At 36.2% G+C, this 23,254-nt stretch overlaps 1 protein-coding gene across 2 annotated transcripts in view; it reads left to right on the forward strand.

Moving 5' to 3' along the window:
- LOC150110457 (methionyl-tRNA formyltransferase, mitochondrial) overlaps positions 1-23,254 on the forward strand; it is a 207,819-nt gene that overhangs the window by 143,203 nt on the left and 41,362 nt on the right. For both annotated transcript variants that reach the window (XM_090393962.1, XM_090393969.1), the window contains exon 8: positions 15,069-15,160. In XM_090393962.1, the coding sequence (XP_090250088.1) occupies positions 15,069-15,160 (92 nt within the window). The remainder of the gene's footprint in view (positions 1-15,068; positions 15,161-23,254) is intronic.

A 23,254-nucleotide genomic window follows, 5' to 3' on the forward strand; every position in this document is an offset into this window, starting at 1 on the left:
GAATTGAATCCTCCCATTTTCTTGTTCCTGCATTTCTCTCCGTGTGCTACAAGTGTTCATCACAGTTCAGTTCTTATTTTTAAAAGCTGACTCGAGAAGTTCCGGCATGGCACCACAGCAGATTTCAGCAAGATTGAGCATAGGCCGTCAGTGAGGAGGTCGTTGACGTAAAGCCTTAGCAGAAGAAATAGCGCCCGGCTCAGGAGAGCACGTATATCCCACATGGTGAAAGAATCAAGATAGCCAGATTCGTGACAAAGAAGGAAGGACGGAAAGAAACTGATAAAGAGTAGATAAGTACTTTCACTTGTTCTAGCCCCTTTTTGAGAATTGACTAACAGTGTGAAGAGAGTGTATCTTAAATTTGTAATAGAAGAAAGTGTGAAGAACTAAGATTTATGTAAATGACTCTATGCCTTTTGAAGTGAACTTTAAGAACTTTCAGTTTGATAGAGATTTCGTCGTGATTCATTCGAGAAAGATTATCAATGTGCTAAATGCCTAAATGTCCAATAGAGTTGTAGATAAGAATGTAAAATATGTTGAAATATTTTATTTTCAAAAAATTTAGAAATCAGTGTTTAATTATTTTAAGAGGGAGAGGGTGAGAGAAAAGTAGAAGTTTAATTTAGAATTAATAACTATTTTATTTTGTATTGCATTGCATAATAAGTTTATTAAATTTATTTGATACCTTAAATATCTGTGTCTCTGATCATGCTGACTGACCCTTCATAAAATACGAACCTATGATTGCATGTGTGCGCGGGGATATCCCAATTAAGAGTAGTAGGGCACAACTGCAATAAACTAGAAAACCTAAGGCTTCTGAATTACAGTTAAGATAATTAGTAGCGCTTGATATCCTGACTATTCTTAGGCTGAGTTTAGCTCTACCCTTAAGGCCCAGGCTGGCGCAGTAAATAAATTTGCCTGAATGAATAGGATAGTTCATAGTATTCAGGGAACAGGTAATTTCTGGTGACCCTTAGAAAGTTAAGTTACGTAAGGAAAAGTATAAAAGGGAAACATAACGATAAAATTAAAACAAAGAGAAGGTCACATAACAATGGCGCAATCTATATAACAAAAGGTGCAAGCGGTAGGAATTTGATAGAAGAGGTTGAAGTAAGAAAGGAAAAAATAAAATACAGTGCATCAATATAATAAATAGCAAAATAAAAAGAAAACAGTGACGTAACAATACACCACTGCGATATTAAATGATTTCCAATGACTACAAATTGAAGATTAGAGTTGCAGTTAGCAGAGTTCCAGGTCAGCATCTGGACTCAAGTGTTTGTCGACCCGAGGTCTCAACTTTAGGATCTAGAATGAAATCACCTGCAGAATGAAGAGTGCCACTAAAAATAAGTAATTTTGAATTCTTGGAACTGAATACCAGAAATTTTTAGCACCCTTAAAAATCTAGCAATGGCTTTACTCACAATTTTTCCCTCTACGTACTCTTGTGAGACCTTATTCTTAGCGTTAAACAACATGAAAATGGACAAAAGAAACTGACTGACAGATGAAGTTAGTACTGCTTGCTTGGGCTTGAAGTGCACAAAGTACCTACCTTCAATTTCAGACTTATCCATTAAGACTCAGTGACAAAAAAGTCATTAATTGATGTTAATCAAATCAAATGCAACGTGTTACATATTTTTTTCAGTTCAATTCAAATTTACTATTAAAAGTAGGGTAATTTTTAGTGCATTATTTTAAGCCCAATTATCAGTGTTCATATCGTTTTCTCTATTGTAAATTGTAAATCACTGATTTTTCTTTCTTTTGTATGAAACTGTTTTAATAATGAATCTGTTTTTCCATTATTATTATTTTACATGTGTCTGAGTTTGTTTTATTCGTATTTCATTTTTGTAATTATTTGACGTTTCAGTATATAATGCATAATATGATTGGACTGTATTTTTTAAAATAAACGAATATATAAATATTCGGCACTTTCGTTATGGCAAGTTGGGTCTGGCAGACCATGTTTTGGATATCCCAGCACAGAGGATGAATTGGAAAAAAAACAAAAGTACTGCACAGAAGCTACTACAAGTCAGAGAAGTTGTTCCTGGAATCAACAAAAGCCTTAAAACATACTCCAAACCTTAACAAGTATGGCTGTATAAATCTACCAAAGATTTGGGAGACAGTCATCCTAAGACCAAATTAATATTTTTTTTATTTTATATTTTTCAAAACTTTGGAATACTGTTTTTTTTTTTTTTTAACTTAGATGGTGCCGTATTAGGACTTTAGTCTTGTGTTGCATGCTGCAATTACTTATACTGGCCTCACTGTTACATTGAATTGCGGTTGTCTCACATTTGTAACAAACTTTGTTTGTGTGCTCTGAAGATGCTGGATATAATACCAGCGAAATATTAGCTTTTAAGTTAATAAATAGTTATTTTCTTATCAATCTGTGTTCGCATCAATACCGTTTAAATCCAATTCAGCATGTGTGGCAAACACATAAGCCTATCCATGCATATAAAGAATTGTTTCCCTTTTGTTTGGGGGGGGGGGCATGCCAGCAAAGTCAAGTTAGACATTTTCCGAATTTTTGACATATTGAGCCTAAAAGGCTCACAACACTACTCTAGGACAGGTGCAAGAGGGAACCAAGGATCCCTAACACTTCGCAACTGAAAGAATCAGAAATGAAATCAAATAATACTTTAGTAAGCAATACCACAATGAGTGTCACCTTACAAAAAAAATGGAATCCTTATTTTTGCTACAAAAGAAAACATCTCTTTCAGGAGCACATTTCCAAGATACAGGGCCGGTTTTATCATTAGGCGAACCTAGGCAATCGCCTAGGGGCGCTAAGCTTCGGGGCACCATTTTGCTACATAGTTCAGGGAAAAAATATATAGAGACAATGTATAGGGGCACTTTCATTTTCTTTGTATAGGGGCATCAGATACTCTCGGACCGGCCCTGCCAAGGTGTTATCACCAAAAAGCATCACTAATGGTTATCATTATACTTAACAAGAAATTATATTCTTAAACAAGAACCAAACCTTAGTCTCAGTTACAAACTCTGAAGAAAACACTAATTGATTTAGCTAAGGAAGTATGTATTGAAGTTGTCTGCAAGAATAGAAAAATAGGAACAGCATGGTGGATAAAAAAGTAAAAGAAGCAGTTGTAGAAAAGAGAAAAGGATACTAAAAGTTCATAGCAGATAAGTTGACAGATACCTTAAATGAATACAGAGAAAAATGTAAGAAAGCTAAGCTATGTGTAAAATTAGTTAAACATAAGTCATGGGAAAAAATTTAGTAAAAATATAGAAAATAAATATCAGGAAAGGAGCAAAATGTTCTGGAATCTATTGATAAGCTTAGAAATGGAGGAAAAAGTACCATAAACGGAATCAAAGGTAATAAAGGTGACATGAAAACTGAAGATAAGGATATCTTAAATGTCTGAAGTAATTACTTCTTCGAAAGATTGTCAAATGTAACAAGCACTGACAGAGCAGTAGTAGAAATTTTTCAACAGGAATGCACACAGGAGTATATATTAATACCTGAGGTAGAAAAAGTAATCAAAAACTTGAAATGTGGAAAGGGAGTTGGAGTAGATGAACAAGTCAGTGTTTTGATGCAGGGAAACTAGAATTATCAGGGTGGATGATAGCAGGGGTGGCTTCTTGTGGGAATAGGTGCTTGGGAGAAGGAGGGGGATATATCGGGTAATGCTGAATCCAGTAGAATCTGGAGGGGATAATGATAGGTATAGAAACTGTGACAATGCCTTGATTCTTTATTGTAATGCCAGGAGTATTTGGAATAAAGGAGATGAATTGGTGGCACTGATAGCATCAGCCTGTCCAAAGATTATTGTGATATTTGAGACGTGGTTGATGCAAGATGATATACTGACAGGAATAGAAGTGGCAGGGTATAGCATTTTTCAGCAGGATAGGAATGGAAAATATGGTGGTGGGGTACTGCTTATGATAACTGATGGGTTATATCCTTTCAGACTGTAGATTTGGAGAGCAATGGCAGTAATAGTTTTGAAAGCATATAGTGTGAGGTAGAGGTGGGCAGGACAGGATATTTAATGAGGTGTTGCTACAAGCCAGGGAGCATAGAGGGTGAAGAGCAGGAGATGATTAGACAGTTGAGCTTGGCAGGCATAAGAAGAATGATTGTTATGGGAAATTTTAACTACAGCAGTAGAAATTGGGAAGAGGAAATTGAATGATGGGAAAGAAAGAAGAGTGCTCAGACCTGAATGAGAGGTGCAATATAGGGAGTACATTGATTAATATGAAGGAAGATGATGGATGAAATGATCTCAAACAAAATAGGATTGGTCATATATGGGAAAATAAGAAATTATTGCTAGCCTAGCCTGGCTGTTTAGTTGAGTGGATAATACCATCTCTCGCTCTCTCTCTCCAGCTAATAGGACAGATTGAAATCCCATCAACTGTGAGTATAGATATTTGCAAAAGTTCTGTAGTTTTCACTTCTTGTATTTCATGGAGTACAATTAAATCAATGTGGTGCACAGCTTGTAATCAGTTTATTCCAAAATGAATAACTTTATATTTCTCCACATTAAACTACCTATTATCTTTTGTCCAATATGACAGTTTATTTTAATCATTCCAAGCTCTTCACATCATCTAGATTAACTATTACTCTACCTAATTTTGCATCATCAGCAAACAACTGAATATTTCCTTTCAGATTATTTCCTGTATTATATATGGTACAAACTAAACAGTAGTAGTCCAAACATTGAACCTTGCAGCACGCCACTAATCACCTGCTTTCTATTGGATTCTGCTCATCCATATACCACTTTTTGATATCTGTTTAGCAACCACCATCCTTATATCTACATGACCAGTGTCATATCCATCTCCATTTGTTTTAATTTGCATAACAGAATTCCATGTGGTAGTCTGTCAAATTTCTTTGCAGATTCCAGCAATCATTGTATAGCCATTTCCTTTGTCCAACTCAATTGTTGCTCCTTTATAAAAATATCAGTAAATTGCTAAGACATGATTGACCCTTCACAAAGCAATATTGCCTCTCTTAGAGTATCGTATCGTATCGTATCGTATCATATATCATATCATATCATATTCTTATCGATCCATTCTTGATTTTTTTTTTTTTGACCAATTTTTACAATACTTTTACCATCACACTTTTACCATCATGCAATACCCTAAGAATCTCCAATTCATTCACCTCTGTTTCCAAATAAGTCTCTGTCACATATGTCACAGCATTAACCTCACTCAAATGATATAGCATTGTAAAGTGGTCACTCCATATCTTAATAATTTTATCTACTTCTGTCACCTCATCACTGTCAGTCTCATTAAGGTTATTCTTCCATTGTCATTTTTCCCTCTTACTTGCCACATAACAAAAGAACTTTGTTATTTCCTATGACCTCTGTGGCTCTTCTCATTATCTGATTTTTCCTTTCTTGCCATGTTGGTCACTTTTCTCCTTATATACATCTCCGCTTGGTGTCGCACTGATTAGATCGTCGGCTTGTCGAGAGCTCCTGAAAAGATTAGTAGTATTTTGTGTTAACATTAGATATTTTACTAGAATTTTAAGTAGTATTGTTTGCTTTTTGTTTCTTGGTGTGTCTGTGCAATTTTTGTGTGTTTTCTGTTATTTTAATTATTATTTTTAAGAAAAGATAGCGTACACATGGCACCGATAAAGAAAAAAATGGCGGCCAGTTCGCCATGTTTGTTTAAGAGTTTTGATGTAAACGAATTTATGCAATGTGCTGTCTGTGAGATGTATGCCTTGCGAAGAGCGATGGGAGTCTGGTTAGAAAGTGATAGTGGAGTTAATATGTGTAGAAAGTGTAAAGAGAACGAGGACTTCAAGCGTGTTTTGTGTGTCGAGAGTGATATCGTTAACGATAGTCAGAATGTAGAAAATGGTGGTGTGCTAGAGAATTGCGTGGTAGTGCCAGATAGGTGTGAGAGCGTCGCTGAAAGTGTAAATGAAGGTAGAAACACAGAAAGAATAGTTGATCTGATCAATAATGAAAATGGTGAGATAAATGCGAGTAGCGAAATTGCCCGTTTGAATGGTGGGATACACAGAGCTAAAAGACAACTGGAGCGTATGGAAAAATGTGTGTTGAACGTACCGACAAATAACCGGCCGAAGTCTGTGACGGCAAATAATAGAATGTTCGTAAACGTCAATAAAATGAAGGAGCGAGTGCTGTGTGGGGATTCGCTATTAAGAGGCGTAATAATTGAGAGTTTAACGAAGTCATACCAGCCGGGTGCGAACATAAAGGACGTCAGTGAATCTATTCGACTGCAAAAACAGAGGGTGAAAGAGATGATAATCGTGGCAGGAACAAATGATTTGAAAGAGGACAAAATGGAAATGATAGAGGATGTGAGGGAGTTGTTTGAGGTAGCAAAAGAGAAGAGTGAGAGAGTTAGGATGGTGAGTATCTTACCGCGGTATGACAGCGAAGTGTTTAGAAGGAGGGCCATAATTGCCAATGACTTTATGCGTGGGTTATGCATGGAGAGTGGTGTGGAATTTGTGGATGTGTGGAATGAGTTCGATGGGCGAAAGGACTTATATAAGATGGATGGGTTACATTTGAATGGAGTTGGTGTACAGAGACTTGAAAGAGTGTTGATGAATGATGTGGAAGTGGATGTACAGACTCAGGGAAACTAGATTTATTAAGAGGGGGGGGAGTAGATATGCAGACTTTAGGGGGGCAGTTAAGTGTATGAATGAGTATACTATGCCCGAGCGAGTACGACGGACAAGAAATCAGAATGGGATAGTTAGTATAAGGCATCAAAGTAGGGATGGTACAAATGGGCTTCTGCGATTCATGTACACTAATGCCAGGAGTATTAGGAACAAGAAGGAAGAGTTTTTGGCCATGGTTGGCACTTCCAGGCCACAGGTTATTGGTATTAGTGAAACATGGCTGACAGAAGATGATAAAGCTAGTGGGATTGAATGCGACGGGTATAGCGTGTTCAGGAGTGACAGGGTGAATAAAAAGGGGGGAGGAGTGTTATTGATGATAGCTGATGAGCTTCAGCCAAGGAGTATAGAAGTTGAACTGCAGGATGGGGAAAAAAGCACATTTGAGGCTGTTTGGTGTGAGATAGAATCTAGCAGAACAAAATATACAATTGGGTGTGCTATAGACCAGGTGATGGAGTGGATGGTCGGGATAGTATGCATAAGCAAATAGAAGAAATGAGTGGAAGGAGGGTAATTATTATGGGTGATTTCAATTATGGTAACATTGACTGGAAAGAGGAGAGGGCACATGGGAGGAAGGAATTGGATTTTATGCGGTTATTAAGGGACAACTATCTATGGCAACATGTATTGGAAAATACCAGGGGGCAGAGAGTGCTGGACCTAGTAATTGCAACTGAGAATGTGGCTGTAACGAACATGACCATGTTGCCACCAATTGGTGAGAGTGACCATAAGGTCATGACTTGGGAGGTGGCTAAAGGAGTCGAATTTACAATTAAGACAGGGTACATGTGGAATTACCGGGCTGGTAAGTATGACAAGCTTAGGTGTGTGCTTGGCTCAATGCCATGGCATGTAAAACTGCAAGGGCTGGATGTTGATAGTGCATGGGAGGTGGTTAAGAACTGTTTGCAGGAGGCAATGGTTGACTGTATACCAAGAGTCCGAATAATAAATCAAGTAGGGGTTAAATGGATGAATAACACTATTAAGCTTGAGCTGCAAAAAAATAAACAATTGTGGAGGGAATTTAAGGAGAAGGGTGACCATCAGGTGCAGGAACAGTATAAAGCTCAGGCCAGGATGGTAACAAGGGTGGTAAGAAAAGCAAAAGCAGATTACGAAAGGAAATTGGCCACGCAGGCTAAAGAGAATCCCAAACAGTTTTTTCAATATGTTGCAAGTAAAAGGAAAAATGCTCATGGTAAAATGATCTTAAAAAATGCTGAGGGTAGGGAGGTAACCGAATCAGTCGATATTGTGAAATTACTGAGCGAGCACTTTGCAAGAGTATATCATCCAGGTGGTGACTTTGCAGGAATGGAAGAACCAACAGCTTATACTGGAATTGTGATGAAAGAAGTAGAGGTAACTAGTCGATTACAGAACCTCAATGTCAATACATCTGTGGGATTGGATGGTATACCAGCTCGTGTCGTACGTGAAGCGGCCAAAGAATTGTCAGTGCCCTTGACCATTTTGTTTCATTTGAGCCTCAGGACTGGGTCAGTCCCAAGGGGGTAGAAAGAGGGGAAAATAGTTCCACTGCACAAAGGTGGTTCCAAGGCTGCTGTTGAAAATTACCGGCCAATCAGCATAACAGGAATCATTATCAAGGTCTTAGAGAAAATAGTCAAGAGGAAAATACAAGATTGGATAGAAGAAAATGGGATACTGTATCGGGGACAGCATGGTTTTGTGAAGGGTAGGTCATGCCTCAGTAACTTGTTCACGTATTATAACACAGTGACGGCTGAACTGGATAAGGGTAATGGGTTTACAGTGATTCTACTGGACCTTGCTAAGGCCTTTGACAGGATACCACATGGAATTCTAATCAGTAAATTGCAGCATATGGGAATGGACATAGGGTTGGTGAAATAGATAGGAGGGTGGTTGACGGAGAGACATCAGAGAGTGGTTTACTCAGGAGTAGAGTCCACAAGACGGCCTGTGACTAGTGGTGTGCCACAAGGATCTGTTCTTGGACCACTGCTGTTTAATTTGTTCATAAATGATATAGGAAAGGATCTGAGAGGAACAGTTCATTTGTTTGCGGATGATGCGAAGTTGGGTAGGGCAATAGTGAATGCAGATGACGTCAAAATTTTGCAGGATGATTTGGATAGATTGGAGGTCTGGGCTAAGGAGAATGGATGTCAATTTAATGTGGCAAAATGTAAGGTTATGCATTTTGGGGTGAAAAGATTGGCGGCAGTTTACTGCATTGGTGGAACCGTGCTCCAGGAAATTGATGAGGCACGAGATTTAGGAGTGTTGGTGGATAAGGAATTGAAATTTAGGGGACACATTGCAAAAGTGGCCAAGTCAGGTCATCAAATCACTTGGTTGCTGAAGAATACGTTGACAAGCAGAGACAAGCAGGTTATTGTTCCTCTGTATCGAGCCTTGATAAGACCCCCATCTCAACTATTGTGCTCAGATTTGGTCACCTAGGTTTCTTCTTAATGGGGAGGAGGTGGAGAGGATCCAGAGGTGAGTGACCAAGATGATAGCAGGTCTGTGGAATGAACTGTATGAGAACAGGTTGAGGATTTGTGGGTTGCAAAAATTGGTTAATAGGCGGAGGAGGGGAGATATGATTGAGACATTCAAATTACTGAAGGGTTTCTATAAAATTAATTCAGAAGATATTTTTGAGAACAGGGCTGGTTGTGGGAGGACTAGGGGACATCCATGGAAACTGGGCAAAAGTGTGGTTAGTAAAGGTGTTAGAGCTGGGTTCTTTACTTTTAGAGTAGTGAATGAGTGGAATGCGCTCCCTGAGTCTGTGGTGGATGCTGTGACAGTGAATGAGTTTAAGGCGAGATATGATAGATACTGTATGAATGTCGAATAGTTGTGATGAATATGATTTGGGGCCTCCCTCGATGAGTCTAATGACTCCCTGGAGTTGCCCGTAGTAATAGTAATACCCTCCACAGCATTTTCTTCTTCTGCAGCTCATGCTTAATGATATTACTCATCAATCTAACTCCTACTTGATTTACCCTCCTTACCCTAGGTATGCAATTTAATGTTGCTTCCTCTAGATGCTCCTTAACTATCTCCCATGCACTACTGATATCCTTTCCTTGCAGGGCTTTATGCCATCGCACAGCTCCAAGCTTCCTCCTAAGTTTGTCATAAACACATATACCCCCCCCCTTCTTGATAGAATATTCCTCATATTTTATGCTGTGACAGTGAATGAGTTTAAGGCGAGATATGATAGATACTGTATGAATGTCGAATAGTTGTGATGAATATGATTTGGGGCCTCCCTCGATGAGTCTAATGACTCCCTGGAGTTGCCCGTAGTAATAGTAATAGTAATACCCTCCACAGCATTTTCTTCTTCTGCAGCTCATGCTTAATGATATTACTCATCAATCTAACTCCTACTTGATTTACTCTCCTTACCCTAGGTATGCAATTTAATGTTGCTTCCTCTAGATGCTCCTTAACTATCTCCCATGCACTACTGATATCCTTCCCTTGCAGGGCTTTATGCCATTGCACAGCTCCAAGCTTCCTCCTAAGTTTGTCATAAACACATATACCCCCCCTTCTTTATACCCCCCCCCCTTCTTGATAGAATATTCCTCATATTTTACAATCTCCCAGTCAAGACTGCATTGTCCTTTCCCCCAATTGGAGGCAATGTGGCCATTTTGGTTACAGATAGCTCTTCTGATCCAATAACCAATACTTTCAGGGTACAAGAGCCCAATACTCTTGCACCCTGAGTCCCATCCATCATGCGTTGTTTCAAGTAGTTATCTCTCATTAGGTGTATATGTATAAATTCCATTTTATTCCTGCTATGTGATCTTTCTTCCTTCCAATCTATATCTCCATAGTTGAAGTTCCTCATAATAATCACTCGAGCTGCATTCATTGTATTGAATTGAGAAAAAAAAAAGCTATGAATGCAAATGAATCAATGCACAGATCATGCAGGATGAATGGCATGGGATTTTGAATGTGTGGAGTGAATTGTGATGGATGAAAAGACTTGCCCTTAAAGTCAGCCAAAACATTATGACTGTGAAGCCTGTTTCCAGTCAACCGGACTGCACAGTTGGCCGGCAGTGGCAGTCTGGTATAAGGATTGTGTTCTTTTGGCCATATCCGAATTCTCTTATTCTCACTGAACACACACACACACCTTGACTGCTAATTCTTACTTAAAGATTGTTTTGGGCCATGTATTTCCCTACATGTGGATCTGGACTCTTCCTCAAGATGCAGTCCCATGTTCCAAGGTTCTCATTGTGCAAGTATACTTTAAAGAGCATATCCAAGCATTGCATGTGCTCCCCTGATCTGAATCCCTTCAAGCATTTTGGGATCATGTAGGATGCAGCATCTACTGGTTGGCACAAATGCCTCACTTGATTGCCGGCCTTTGGGATGTTATTCTGTCTAAATTAGTCCAGCCTTTTATGGTCCAGTGGAGTCAATTCGAAGCTAGGTGCAAGTGGTGATCTGGACCAAAGGAGACCCATTATGCTACTAGGTAGGTGGTCCTAATTATTATTATTATGACACCTCTAGGGAATCCAAAGACTCGTTGAGGGAGGGCACCCACTCCACATCTCTCCGTCTCCACCACTCAACCACCAACTTCAACTAACCGCAACTACACCAACACTGCCGACCACCACTACTAGTATTTCCACAGACAATCACAAACATCCATGCCCACGGCGGGATTCGAACCCGCAGCCTTTTGGCTGGAGAGCAGAGAGCAGATACGCTAACCATTCGGCCAATCAGGCCGGCAAATAATGTTTTTTTTTTTTTTTTTTTTTTTTTTTTTCCGCTCATAAGTGTGCATGTTGGTGATGGTTTGTATTTGAATGAATTTGGAGTTAAGTGTCTTGTATCTTGAAAAACTTGTTCAGTTGTTCAGGGAGAGTTCAGAAGTGGAGAATGTTAGGGAAAGAGTACTCAGGTGAGTTTAGGCACAGGTATCCTAAAAATATGCAAATGAAAACATGTCACATGATGCTGAATGTACCTCGTCAGCTTCTGAAATAGAGTGGCATAATCAACACATGAGGTGTGTGACGTGTCTCCCCTTTGTTGGGCAAAGGGGAGGGGGCTACTGCAGTTTATGTATTGTAATACCAAAACATTTGAAATAAGGGGGAGGAGAAACTGGCATTGGATAGTTCAACTTGGTCAAAAGTTATAGGTAGTGGGGAGAATTGGTGTTAAAGGAGCATGATATATGAGACCAGGAATCTAAAAAAATTGTTAGGAAATAAATAGCTGAAATGTGTTAATTATTCTATAAGTTTCCCATTCAGGATGCATTTAATGTTTTCAATGTATCTGCATATTTTTTCCTGCCTGTTTTCAGTTTAGTTAGTCAATCTTAGACTTGTACTGGATTTATTCAAGAGTATAACATAATCTGCATAAAGTAAAGAGCTGAGTTGAATATCTTTGATTCTGACATTAGATTTAATGCCACTATCATAATAATAAATAGATCATGAATAAGAGTGGAGATAGAATGCATCTATATCTCATCTGCACATTAAACAATTTCCTTGTATCTCCTTCAAGTCTAAAAGCTGATTTATAATTCAAATATAGCATATGTATTTGCTCAGTATAAATGTCCCGTTTACATGATATAATAATTGTGTTTTGAACAGTTTTTCTCTTGGCACCTCATATACTTCGACCATATCTACAAAACTTGAATAAAATGCCTGAATTTCTATTTAGCCTAAACTTTCCACAATTTTTCTTAGTCTTTCCTCAGTTAGATAATTAATACTGTCATTCTTTTTTTTTCATGCTTACACGGTGATCAGAATACATTATGGAAAATTATGGAGACAACTATCGTGTTAGAGCAAAATTTTAGTTTAATGAACGCTCGATGTTTCAACCTTCATATCAAGGTCATCATCTGGAGCATACACATATATACAGAGAAACAAGCTGCACTACAATCTACATGGTTTGCTAAAGTTACTGACCAACCGTTACAACAATTATTGGCCTGACCTCTGGTGAAAAAAAAAAAAACCTTTACTACATCAAAGCTAGAGTCCTGTTATTATTAATTTGTAACTTAATAGATGATGATAATAATAATAATAATAGAACTCTAGCTTTTATGTAGTAAAGTTTTTTTTTGTTTGCATAAGTTTTATCTGGAACACTTAATATTGAAATTCCTTATAATTCTCACATTCAGAATTATAAGGAATTTCCATATTAAGTGTAATTGTTACACTCCATTCATCTGTAATTTAGCCCTCTGACTAGGCCTAAATTATGCATTCACTAAAACTTTCTATATATTCGATCATTTCTCATTGATTATCATCAAAATTATACTTGCCAAGAAATTATAGTCTTGTAAGTAAACAAAGTTTGTGCATGAAGATGCTTCATATGCAAACTTTGTATGCTTACGCATGGATAAAGGATTAAGCAAGAATATAATAATAATAATAATTATTATTATTATTTAACACCTCCGGGGAGTCCAAAGACTCATCTAGGGAGGGCACATGCTCTGCACCTCTGTCTCCACCACTCAATCCTCCAACTGACTGCAACTACACCAATGCCATCTACTGCTGACCACCACCACTATTATTATTATTATTATTATTATTATTATTCAGGCCTCCATGGAATTCAGGCCTCCATGGAGTCAAAAGACTCATCGTGGGAGGTCCTTCCTAAGAAAAACAAAGTCTATCAAGACTCATCGAGGGGAGGGTTCCCCCCCCCCTAAGAAACACAAAGTCTATCATACTACTCCTTGACTGTTCTCGCTCTCACCACTCCATCAGCCAATGCATTCCATGGTTCAACCACCCTCCATGCAAAGAAACCACTCCTCACCCTCTTGCTCACAGTTTCCTTTCGTAACTTCCAGGGATGGCCTCTTGTCATCACTCCTTCCCTCTGTTCAACCATGTGAAAGAACTAGTATTTCCACACTAAATATTTCCACAGACAATAATAAACATCCATGGCCAAGGCGGGATTCGAACCTGCAGCCTTTTGTCTGGAGAGCAGCCAGGCTGGCAATTTCTTGACAAGTATAATTTAGCTGTTTTCATTTGTAACCAAATGAAAAAACTTTCTATGAATATCATTTGCTGCAGCTGATTTTCCATTTCATATTTTAAATGGCTTTTTATGACTCGCTTACTGATATATGATACTTCTAATTGCATTCCTCTTGGATATTAAGAGGAATTTCATTTTGGTTTAATTTAATAATGTTTCAAAGTAATCACTTAAGACATCTAGAATATCTTCATCTTCAGTTTACATGTCACCATTATCATCTATGATTCCTTTTCAGCCCTTATTCCTCCATTTCTAAAATACTTTCTAAAATAAATATTAGAAAGATGGCATAATATTCTTGAAGCATTTTCAATGGCTTCAAGAATATTATGCCATCTTTCTAATATTTATTTTCTATATCATTCTGAGGTCTTCCCACGACTTCTGTTTTATCTACTTTTTATACATTGCTTTGCTTTCTTATATTTTTCTCTGTATTCTTTCAGAATATATGCTGAACTTACTTCTTAGGGACTTTTGATATGCTTTCTTCTTTTTCATGATGTTCTTTAACTTCCTGATTCTACCATGGAGTTCAGTTTTTTTCCCTATCCTTATAGACAGATTCTGCACCATGCCTTCTTGGTTGAAAATTGGTTAATGTTTTATTTAAGGTTTGCTAAAGTGAATGATAATATTTTAAAACTTGTATAATATTTGGAAAGTTGATTGTGGTAGAACAAAAAGTTAAATGAAATTATAAAATGATCTGTGATAAATGATAACAGATTGGAATTTCATATGGATGACTGGTATTTCCTAAGGAAATGATTAACATTAAACCCCCAACACAAGATTCCCCCCCCCACACACACACACCACCAAAAAAAATCAGCATGCTTCAGCCTTCATTCCCATTCCCTAGTAAAATGAGAATTAATTGAAAATGGCTATTGAAGTATAGCCAAAGTTTGTGCATTACAGTTTTTCGACTGAAGCTTCACTTACTACATAAGTTAAGTCTGCTTTCTTATTATGGTATTATGAACTAGTGAAAGCCAAAAGATTTTCATCTAGTTAAGCCATATTTCATGCATTATATAGCAAAAATGCAACAACAAAAAAAAAAACTCTTTGCTTTATGAATTTGTTATTCATTATTTTCTTTTATTTATTTATTTTTGACATGAATTATATTATAAAATAATAATCAAAGATTTCCACCTTTTGATAGCACCCAAAATTACTTCTGCAATGAGCCTGATAAAGTGGTCAAGCCAGACATGCGAAAACATATACAGATCATATAGAGCTTTCTATGATAATGTAAGTTTTGTCAATATTAGTTTCAATTATTTTAAAAGACCAGATAATTGTTATTAGTGAAAAAAAATCATAATTATAAATTGTAATTTTTTATAATTTATAATTATAAAATTTTTAGCTAACAGCAAAGTTATCAAGAATTAATGTGTCATTTTAATCAAAATATTCTTGGTTGACTATTCTGGAATTTAAAAAAAATTTATGCAATTAATCAGATAATTTCCAAGGAGAAAGTATCAGTTTAAATATATCCTATCTTTTCTGAATATAAGTGCTGTGTGTGAACGTGCTTTCTTCTCAAAAGATTATCAGTAAGAATAGCAAACTTATGTTGATAGAATATTCCCTCTTAAAACTTAAATCTGTTATTTCTTAGACAGATACATAAAGAAGAATGGAGCACATCATCCTTCACAAAAATATAGTATAAAAAAAAAATACCAACCGAAGCCCATGCTGTTTTTGCTTCATGGACTCGGATTTACAAGAATTCTGTGCTATTCCCAAAATTATCTAGAGAATTGCAGATAGCTACACATTGTCTCTGCCTGCTGTGCACAGTTGTGAGAATAATTTCAGTTCCATCTATCTATCTATCTATATATATGAATACCACCCATAAAAAGTTGTAAGTTTGTACATTGTGCAGGTTTTTTTTTTTTTTTTTTTTAATTCTGTGATGGACTAAGTGTTAGTTAATCTAAGAACCTTATTCTGGAAACCAAATATGGAACTTTTCAGGCCTCAAGTAAAGTAATTCATGGTTTGTACTGCAGTGGAAATCATTTACCACCTAAAGATTTACACAAACATTCATGCAACAGTGGAATTTGAACATACAGCTTGTTGAAGACTGGAGATGATATTCACTGAACTTCTCAGGTCAGCATATATAGGAGGTATTTCAGAAAAATTCTCTATAATATTGAGATTTTTTCTATGATTTTCAAACCTTGCATCAAACTAACTAGTTGTCTGCTTCCTTTCAAAGACACACAAGCAACTCTAGCATTATTTGCTGTGTATCATGTCATGTCATGCCATTCCATAGAGATTGGTGCATTCACTAGTTTGAACTACAGTCCAGATTAGCCTAGCATCATGTCATTATCATACATACAGTCCTTTGCTGAATTAGCTTGTACTTTGCTAATTCATTAATGACTGTTGAAAGTTTATTTCTCACTTGGTTAGACTATAATAAATTTAGTTTAATCCTTTATCCAAGTGAGCAAACAAAGTTTGTGCCTGAAAATATCTTCAGGACTGGGGTAAGGTAGTACAACACCGGGCAACTCATAGCAAAGGTAGGCCAAGCTAACATCACTCCTATCTCAGTATCTCCCATAATGCAAAACACATCTCCTTGCGGATATGTATAATGTTATGCATACCCCAGTCCTGAAGATATTTTCAGGCGCAAACTTTGTTTGCTCACACTTGGATAAAGGATTAAACTAAATTTATTATAGTCTACCAAGTGAAAAATAAACTTTCAACATCTTTCTTTAAATCCAGAGAACTTTTTGACAACTCCTATAGGTAAAGATGATCTCACCACTGCTTCTGCCTGGTATCTCCACTTCTGGGCCTGGCTCCCACCAAAGAGACCTCAATAAAGGTCGAAACTAGTCTGGGTAGTGACCCTTCCCTTGATGTATAACATTATACATATCTGCAAGGAGATGTGTTTTGCATTATGGGAGATACTGAGATAGGAGTGATGTTAGCTTGGTCCACCTTTGCTACGAGTTGCCTGGTGTTGTACTACCTTATCCCAGTCCTGAAGATATTTTCAGGTGCAAACTTTGTTTGCTCGCACTTGGATAAAGGATTAAACTAAATTTATTACATTAATGACTGTATGTGTAGTAGTGGCACAATTTTGGGCCAGTCTGGACTGTAATTTGACCAGTGGATGCAGTTTTTGATGTTCATCAATCAAAATTGCACCCTACAGCATCACCCTAGTCTAAATTGGAATGATAAATTAACCAATCCAGATATCAAGTATAGTAAAATACACATATGCGCAGTAAAAAATGTTTAATAAATTATAGATAAATACACAGATATTTCAGTCAAGTATCTTAAATCATCATCACTTAGAAAGTGAATAATGGGAAATTCAAAAACAACAGTGCTATCACTTGGAGAAATGTATCTTTCTGTGTGCATTTGCAAGAATGCCCTGTAAATATTATGATCCAGTGTGTGTGTGTTGAGAGTGGGGGGTATATTAAAAATAAAAATTATAAAGTTAAGTAATAATAATTGAGAACTGTTTCTCAAATTTTGGACATAAATAGTTTATAATTGTGTTTCTAGTTATTCTCTCTCTCTCTCTCCATACACACACACACATATTGGATCCTAATGGCATAATATTTACCTGTCACTCTCGTGACTGCACACAAAAAAAAGATACAATTCTTCTCACACTTGTATTTTTGTTTTTGAATTTTTCATTATTCACATTCTAACACTGATGATGGTTTAAGATGCTTAAAACAAAATATCTAATTATTTAAAATATATTCAACATTTTTTAATGTGCATATGTGTCTTTTACTGTGCTGTTTATGGATGCTACACATTTATATCTTCATCAGAAAGTATGTATATACATATTTGTATTGTCCTTGAAAAGGATTCTAATAGTTTAATAATATATCTATGGCATTCAGCACTTTGCCATGAACTATTTCAGTTATACACACTTTTTTTTTGTTTTTTCAAAACTATCTGTTATTATCACTGAAGATGAAATGAATTATTCGTTCTGAAACATCTGTTATGATTGGTAATTAAATTTATTATTTCTTCTCATTATGATCAAGTGCATGCTCTTACTAACTCATGTTGAAAGGTTTTTCACTTGGTTGTAAATTAAATTAAAGATGCCAAGAAATTATATTCTTGTTTAATCCTTTATCTAACTGTAAGCAAACAAAATTTGCACATGAGGTATCTTCACAACTAGGTTACTTGTATGTAGAGGCCAATGACTTTCCAGTAATGCCTTAGTATCCCATAATGCAAAACACATTCTTTTGGGTGCGTATAATGCTATGCATTATGGGAAGGATACTAACTAGACCCAAATTGGAGATGAGACCTCATTAAAAGTCAAAACTGGTCTGGATAGTGTCCCTTCCCATAATTCACAGCATTTTACAACCCAAAAGGATGTGTGTTTTGCATTATGGGATTATTATTATCATTATTATTATTATTCATGACACCTCCAAGGAATCCGAAGACTCATCGCAGGAGGACACCTACTGTACAACTCTCCGTCTCCTCCACAATCATCCACATCAACGGCATCTACCGCCCACCACCACTACCACAACTAGTATTTTTTGTCTGTAAACTGCATGTGTTCTGAAGGGCTGATTTGTCTGTATGCAGGATGAAAAACCCGAGGTTTCCAGGAGAAAAAAACCCTGCTACCTCCTTATGAGATTGACTAACTGACCTTTGATTGAAAAAGTCCATATAAAGATTCCTCCCGTCATGACGAGAATCGAACTTAGGTCTTTTCCAATCGAAGGCGCAACGTACCATCGTTCTTCCAATTGCGCTTAAATGTAAAGTCCACAATTAAATGCTTAATGCAAAGTCCACAATAAATGTCTAAACTGGTCTGGGGGTAGTGGCCTTTTCCACAAAGCATTATACATGTCTGAATGAGTGTGTGCATTGCATTATGGGATACTAAGGCAACTGATGTGAAGTCATTAGCTTTTATATACAAGTAGCCTAGCCATGAAGATACTTCACGTGAAAACTTTGTTTGCTTGCACTTTGATAAAGGAATAAACAAGAATATAATTTCTTGGCATCTTTAATTTATTTTCACACAGGTTCACAAGAGAAAGTAATAAGGTGTAAGAAAGGAAAGTGAGCAAGCAGTAAGGTTGGTATCATTGAAGGATGTTATGAGGAAGAGCATCTTGTGAGGTTGTTATGATTAAAAGGTGTTATGAGAAAGAGCATATTCTGCTCTTTCTCATAACCTTAATGCTGTGCTGTGCCATGCCATAGAAGAAAATGAAAAAAGCACAGGAAATGATTTGTGAAGTAATAGAAATAATAATTGTTTAAGCTACTGCTAGATTAATTTCAGGCAGAGTAATAAACTTGCAAATGATATTGTAGAGTGAGGAATCAAGTTAGGAAGAAAAGGTTGGAATTTGTGGATGTCTGAAAGAGATTTGAGCATAGAAGGCAACTGTATGACAGAGGAGAAAGATTACATCTGATTGAGATGTAATCTCAAACATATATAATCCTTTCTCCTCTATCATACAGTTGTCAGAGAAACAGAACTTGTGTAAAAGGAATCACTGTGAGTTGCATTAGACAAAAGAATGGATAAAGACATTGGTGAATTTTTGGAATATAAATTTGGAGGAAGAGCATTATTCTAAACAGAGATAGGAGACTTTCTGGCACTTGTGTCAGTTGGGATAAACAGCATGGATATAATTAAAAGAAACACACGTATTAACCACAGTGAAAATTATTTAATTGTAAATATTTCATCCTAAGTATCTTAGGACATCATCAGTACAGTAGTTTAAAACAATAATAGGAATAACATACCTATGATTACAATAGAATCTCATGAAACATGCATAACGTGTTAAAGAAGTAAAAAAAAAAAATAATAAATAAAATAAAAATAAATAAATATAAAAAAAAAAAAATTAAAAAAAAATAAAAATAATTATTTAACACAATTTTTTATGACAATTTCCCATACTTTAGGAATAGTAAGAACGTCGTTGTGGTTTAAGTTTGGTCTGTGTAGTAGGGCTTCAGAACTTTCTTTGTATAAATGTTCATGTTTATATAAAGATCTATGTAAAAGTTTAGATTTTTCCCAATGGATCCTATGGTTTGGATTTTCAATTCCATGTTGAGAGAGGCCAGATTTCTGCGGTTTAAAAGGACGAATGTGGTCTTGATGTTCCGAGATGCGTTTCTGAACAGACCTACCTGTCTGTCCAAAGTAAGACAATTTGCATGAACATGGAATCTCATAAATGCCAGGCAACATCAAAGGTGAGAGTTTGTCCTTAGGAGAAGGTAACAAGTTTGGTTGATAGGTTTGTAAGTAGTGGCAAAATTGTATTTCTTCATAATTTTAGAAAGACATTCTAAGATGCCTTTAAAGTACGATATGGAAATCCTATGGACTTCTTCCTGTCTGGTTTTATGTGTGGAGAAGTGACTGATGATTTTTTGAGTTGTTTTCAAAAATACAGCCATCCTAAATGGATTATATCCATTTAGGATGGCTGTATTTTTGATTACTTCTAATTCCTGGTTTAAAGATTCTTTCAAGGAACAGAATTTGTGTACTCTGGAAACTAGCGATTTAATAATGCCAGATTTCTGAGATGGATGATGAGTGGAAGAATTGTGAATGTAGCGACCTGAGAATGTAGGCTTGTGAAAGACAGACATGGTGATGGAACCGTCTTCTTTTCTTTGGATGTGTAAATCCAAAAAGGAGATACCCTGTGGAGATTCTTTTTCTAACGTAAAGTTGATGCGATGATGAAGAAGGTTAATTTTATCTAGAAACATTTGTAATTCAAACTGTTCGGGATGATCCCAGACTGCAAATATGTCGTAGAACCAAATTTTTGGTTCTTGTTCAAAAGTGAATATTTTTTCCTTAAGGTGTTCTGGAAACAAGTTTGCTTGGTTTGGTGATAAAGGAGATCCTATTGATGTTCCTCCTTCTTGCTTGTAAATTTGACCTTTCCAGGTGAAGTAACCTGATGCAATAACAAATTTGAACAATTCAACTATATCAGATGGAAATTTTTGAGTTAGTAATTCTATTGTTTCTTTATGGGGAATGTTGGTGAAGAGGAAGACAATGTCGAAACTGATTAACAAGTCAGTTTTTGATAGTTGATTGTCTTTAATTTTTGTGTGAAACTCAGTAGAATTTTTGATTGAAGAGACTGAGTGAGGGCAGAGAAGGTTAGATAAGAATGTGAGGGCAGAGAAGGTTAGATAAGAATCTTGATACAGTCTACAATGGGTCTAAGTGGAACATTAGTTTTGTGTAGCTTAGGTAAGCCATAAATTCTAGGAGGTCTTGCATGGTATATCTTAAGTTTTTTGATTGTCTCTTCATTATAAGGAGGAAGTTTCATTAAGTAGCTTGTTTAATTTTCTGAGTTGGCATTTTGTAGGATCATAATCCAATTTGGTGTAAGTATTATGATCTCGAAGAAGTAAATTCATTTTTCGGTCATATGAGTTTGTATCAAGAACCACAGTGGTATTTCCTTTATCAGCTCTGATAATGATTATGTTTTTATTATGTTTTAAGGAAATAATAGCTTTCAATTCGGATAGTGGGATATTTAATTCTGAAGGTTTGGCATTGTAGATCACTTTAGCTACTTCAAATCGAAGTCTGTTGGCTTCAATACTGGAGAGATGGTTGACGTTTTTATTTATTTATTTTATTTTATTTTATTTTTTATTTTTTATATTTATTTATTTATTTATTTTTTTTTTTTTTACATCTGTAACATGTTACACACGTTTCATGAGATTCTATTGTAATCATGCACCCTAATGGTATGTTATTCCTATTATTGTTTTAAACTACTGTACTGATGATGTCCTAAGATACTTAGGATGAAATATTTACAATTAAATAATTTTCACTGTGGTTAATACGTGTGTTTCTTTTAATTATGATCGCACCAAAGGTTTCGTTATTTAAAAAAAAAATAAAAAAAACATGGATATGACAGTGAATTAATATGAATACAATATGGTGTTGTAGGCATGAATTAATAGTTAGTGTGAATTAATATGAATACAATATGGTGTTGTAGGCATGAGTAATAAACACAACTCTAAGATGTGCATCAGTGTATTAATACACTGATACACATCTTAGAGTTTCATATTTTCAGGAAAAACAGAAGAAAAAAAAAAAGGAGTGGAAGTACTATTTATTCAGTGATAGCAAATGAATTGTGTCCTCACTGTGTTGTTATCCAAGACAATACTCACAATAGTTTTTAATTTATGGTGTGAAGTTTTGATGGTAATCCAACACTCAAACTGTAAAACACTAGTATTGTGAAGGAAAGGAAGATGAAAAGAAAGATTTTTAACATTGGATTTGAGCACCTGTAGATTATATTCTTCAGGAAGTACATAACAAGCGAGATAGTTCCAAAAGGCAAGCAGTAAAAGGATTGAATGAAAAAGGAAGAAATATTTGTTTAGTGAGTGATAGCTGGACTGTGAAAGGATGTTGCACAGCTGATACACATCTGTTAAGATGTGTATCATCACCAATTTTGATTAACCTCTCTCATCACCTCTCACTCTCTCTCTTCCATAGATTCAAGCCATGGTAGGTTTTGAGAGACTTATGTGGTTGCTTTTGATACGTCTCTTGATAAACTATCTTCTTATGGTCTGCCTTAAGCCTTCTGCAACTAAGTCACTAGCTTCTTCTGTGGTCACTCACTATTCATAGTAGATGGTTTCCTCTCCTCAGATTTCCCCAATCAATACAGGAGTACCCCAGGGCTCTGTACTTTTACCCACTCTCTTCCTCTTGTACATAAACAACTTACTCTCATTGACTTCATATCCTATCCACAGCTATGCTGAAGACATTATACTCCACTCTTCCCTCTCATTCAATAAACCTTGCAGAAACATCAAGATTCTCCATAACAAATATCTTAAATTCTGATTGTCTCACCATTCTTCAATAGGATGAGGATAACCATGTGAACTTCAGTGCTACTGAAGCGCAGTCCTGTATAATTTTTCACAAAAAAAAGTTCACTCACTTTCACTCACTTCTTGTTTTTGATAATACTCAGAAATCAAAACATGATCAAATTTCTCTTCTTGGAATGAACTGCACCTCTACTCTTCCCCTGACACAAACATCTTAGCCATACTTTCTGCATCTGACAAAAAAAAACTCAGTGTATTTTTCATATAAGACACTCCTTTTCCCAGATCCACCCTAACATAGAATACTGGATATATATTTGGTGTGGTGCACACAAGCCTTACTATCAT

This window comes from Typopeltis vanoorti, chromosome 1, assembly GCF_054136105.1.
Source record: "Typopeltis vanoorti isolate ZY-2024b chromosome 1, IOZ_Tvanoo_1.0, whole genome shotgun sequence".
NCBI lineage: Eukaryota > Metazoa > Arthropoda > Arachnida > Uropygi > Thelyphonidae > Typopeltis > Typopeltis vanoorti.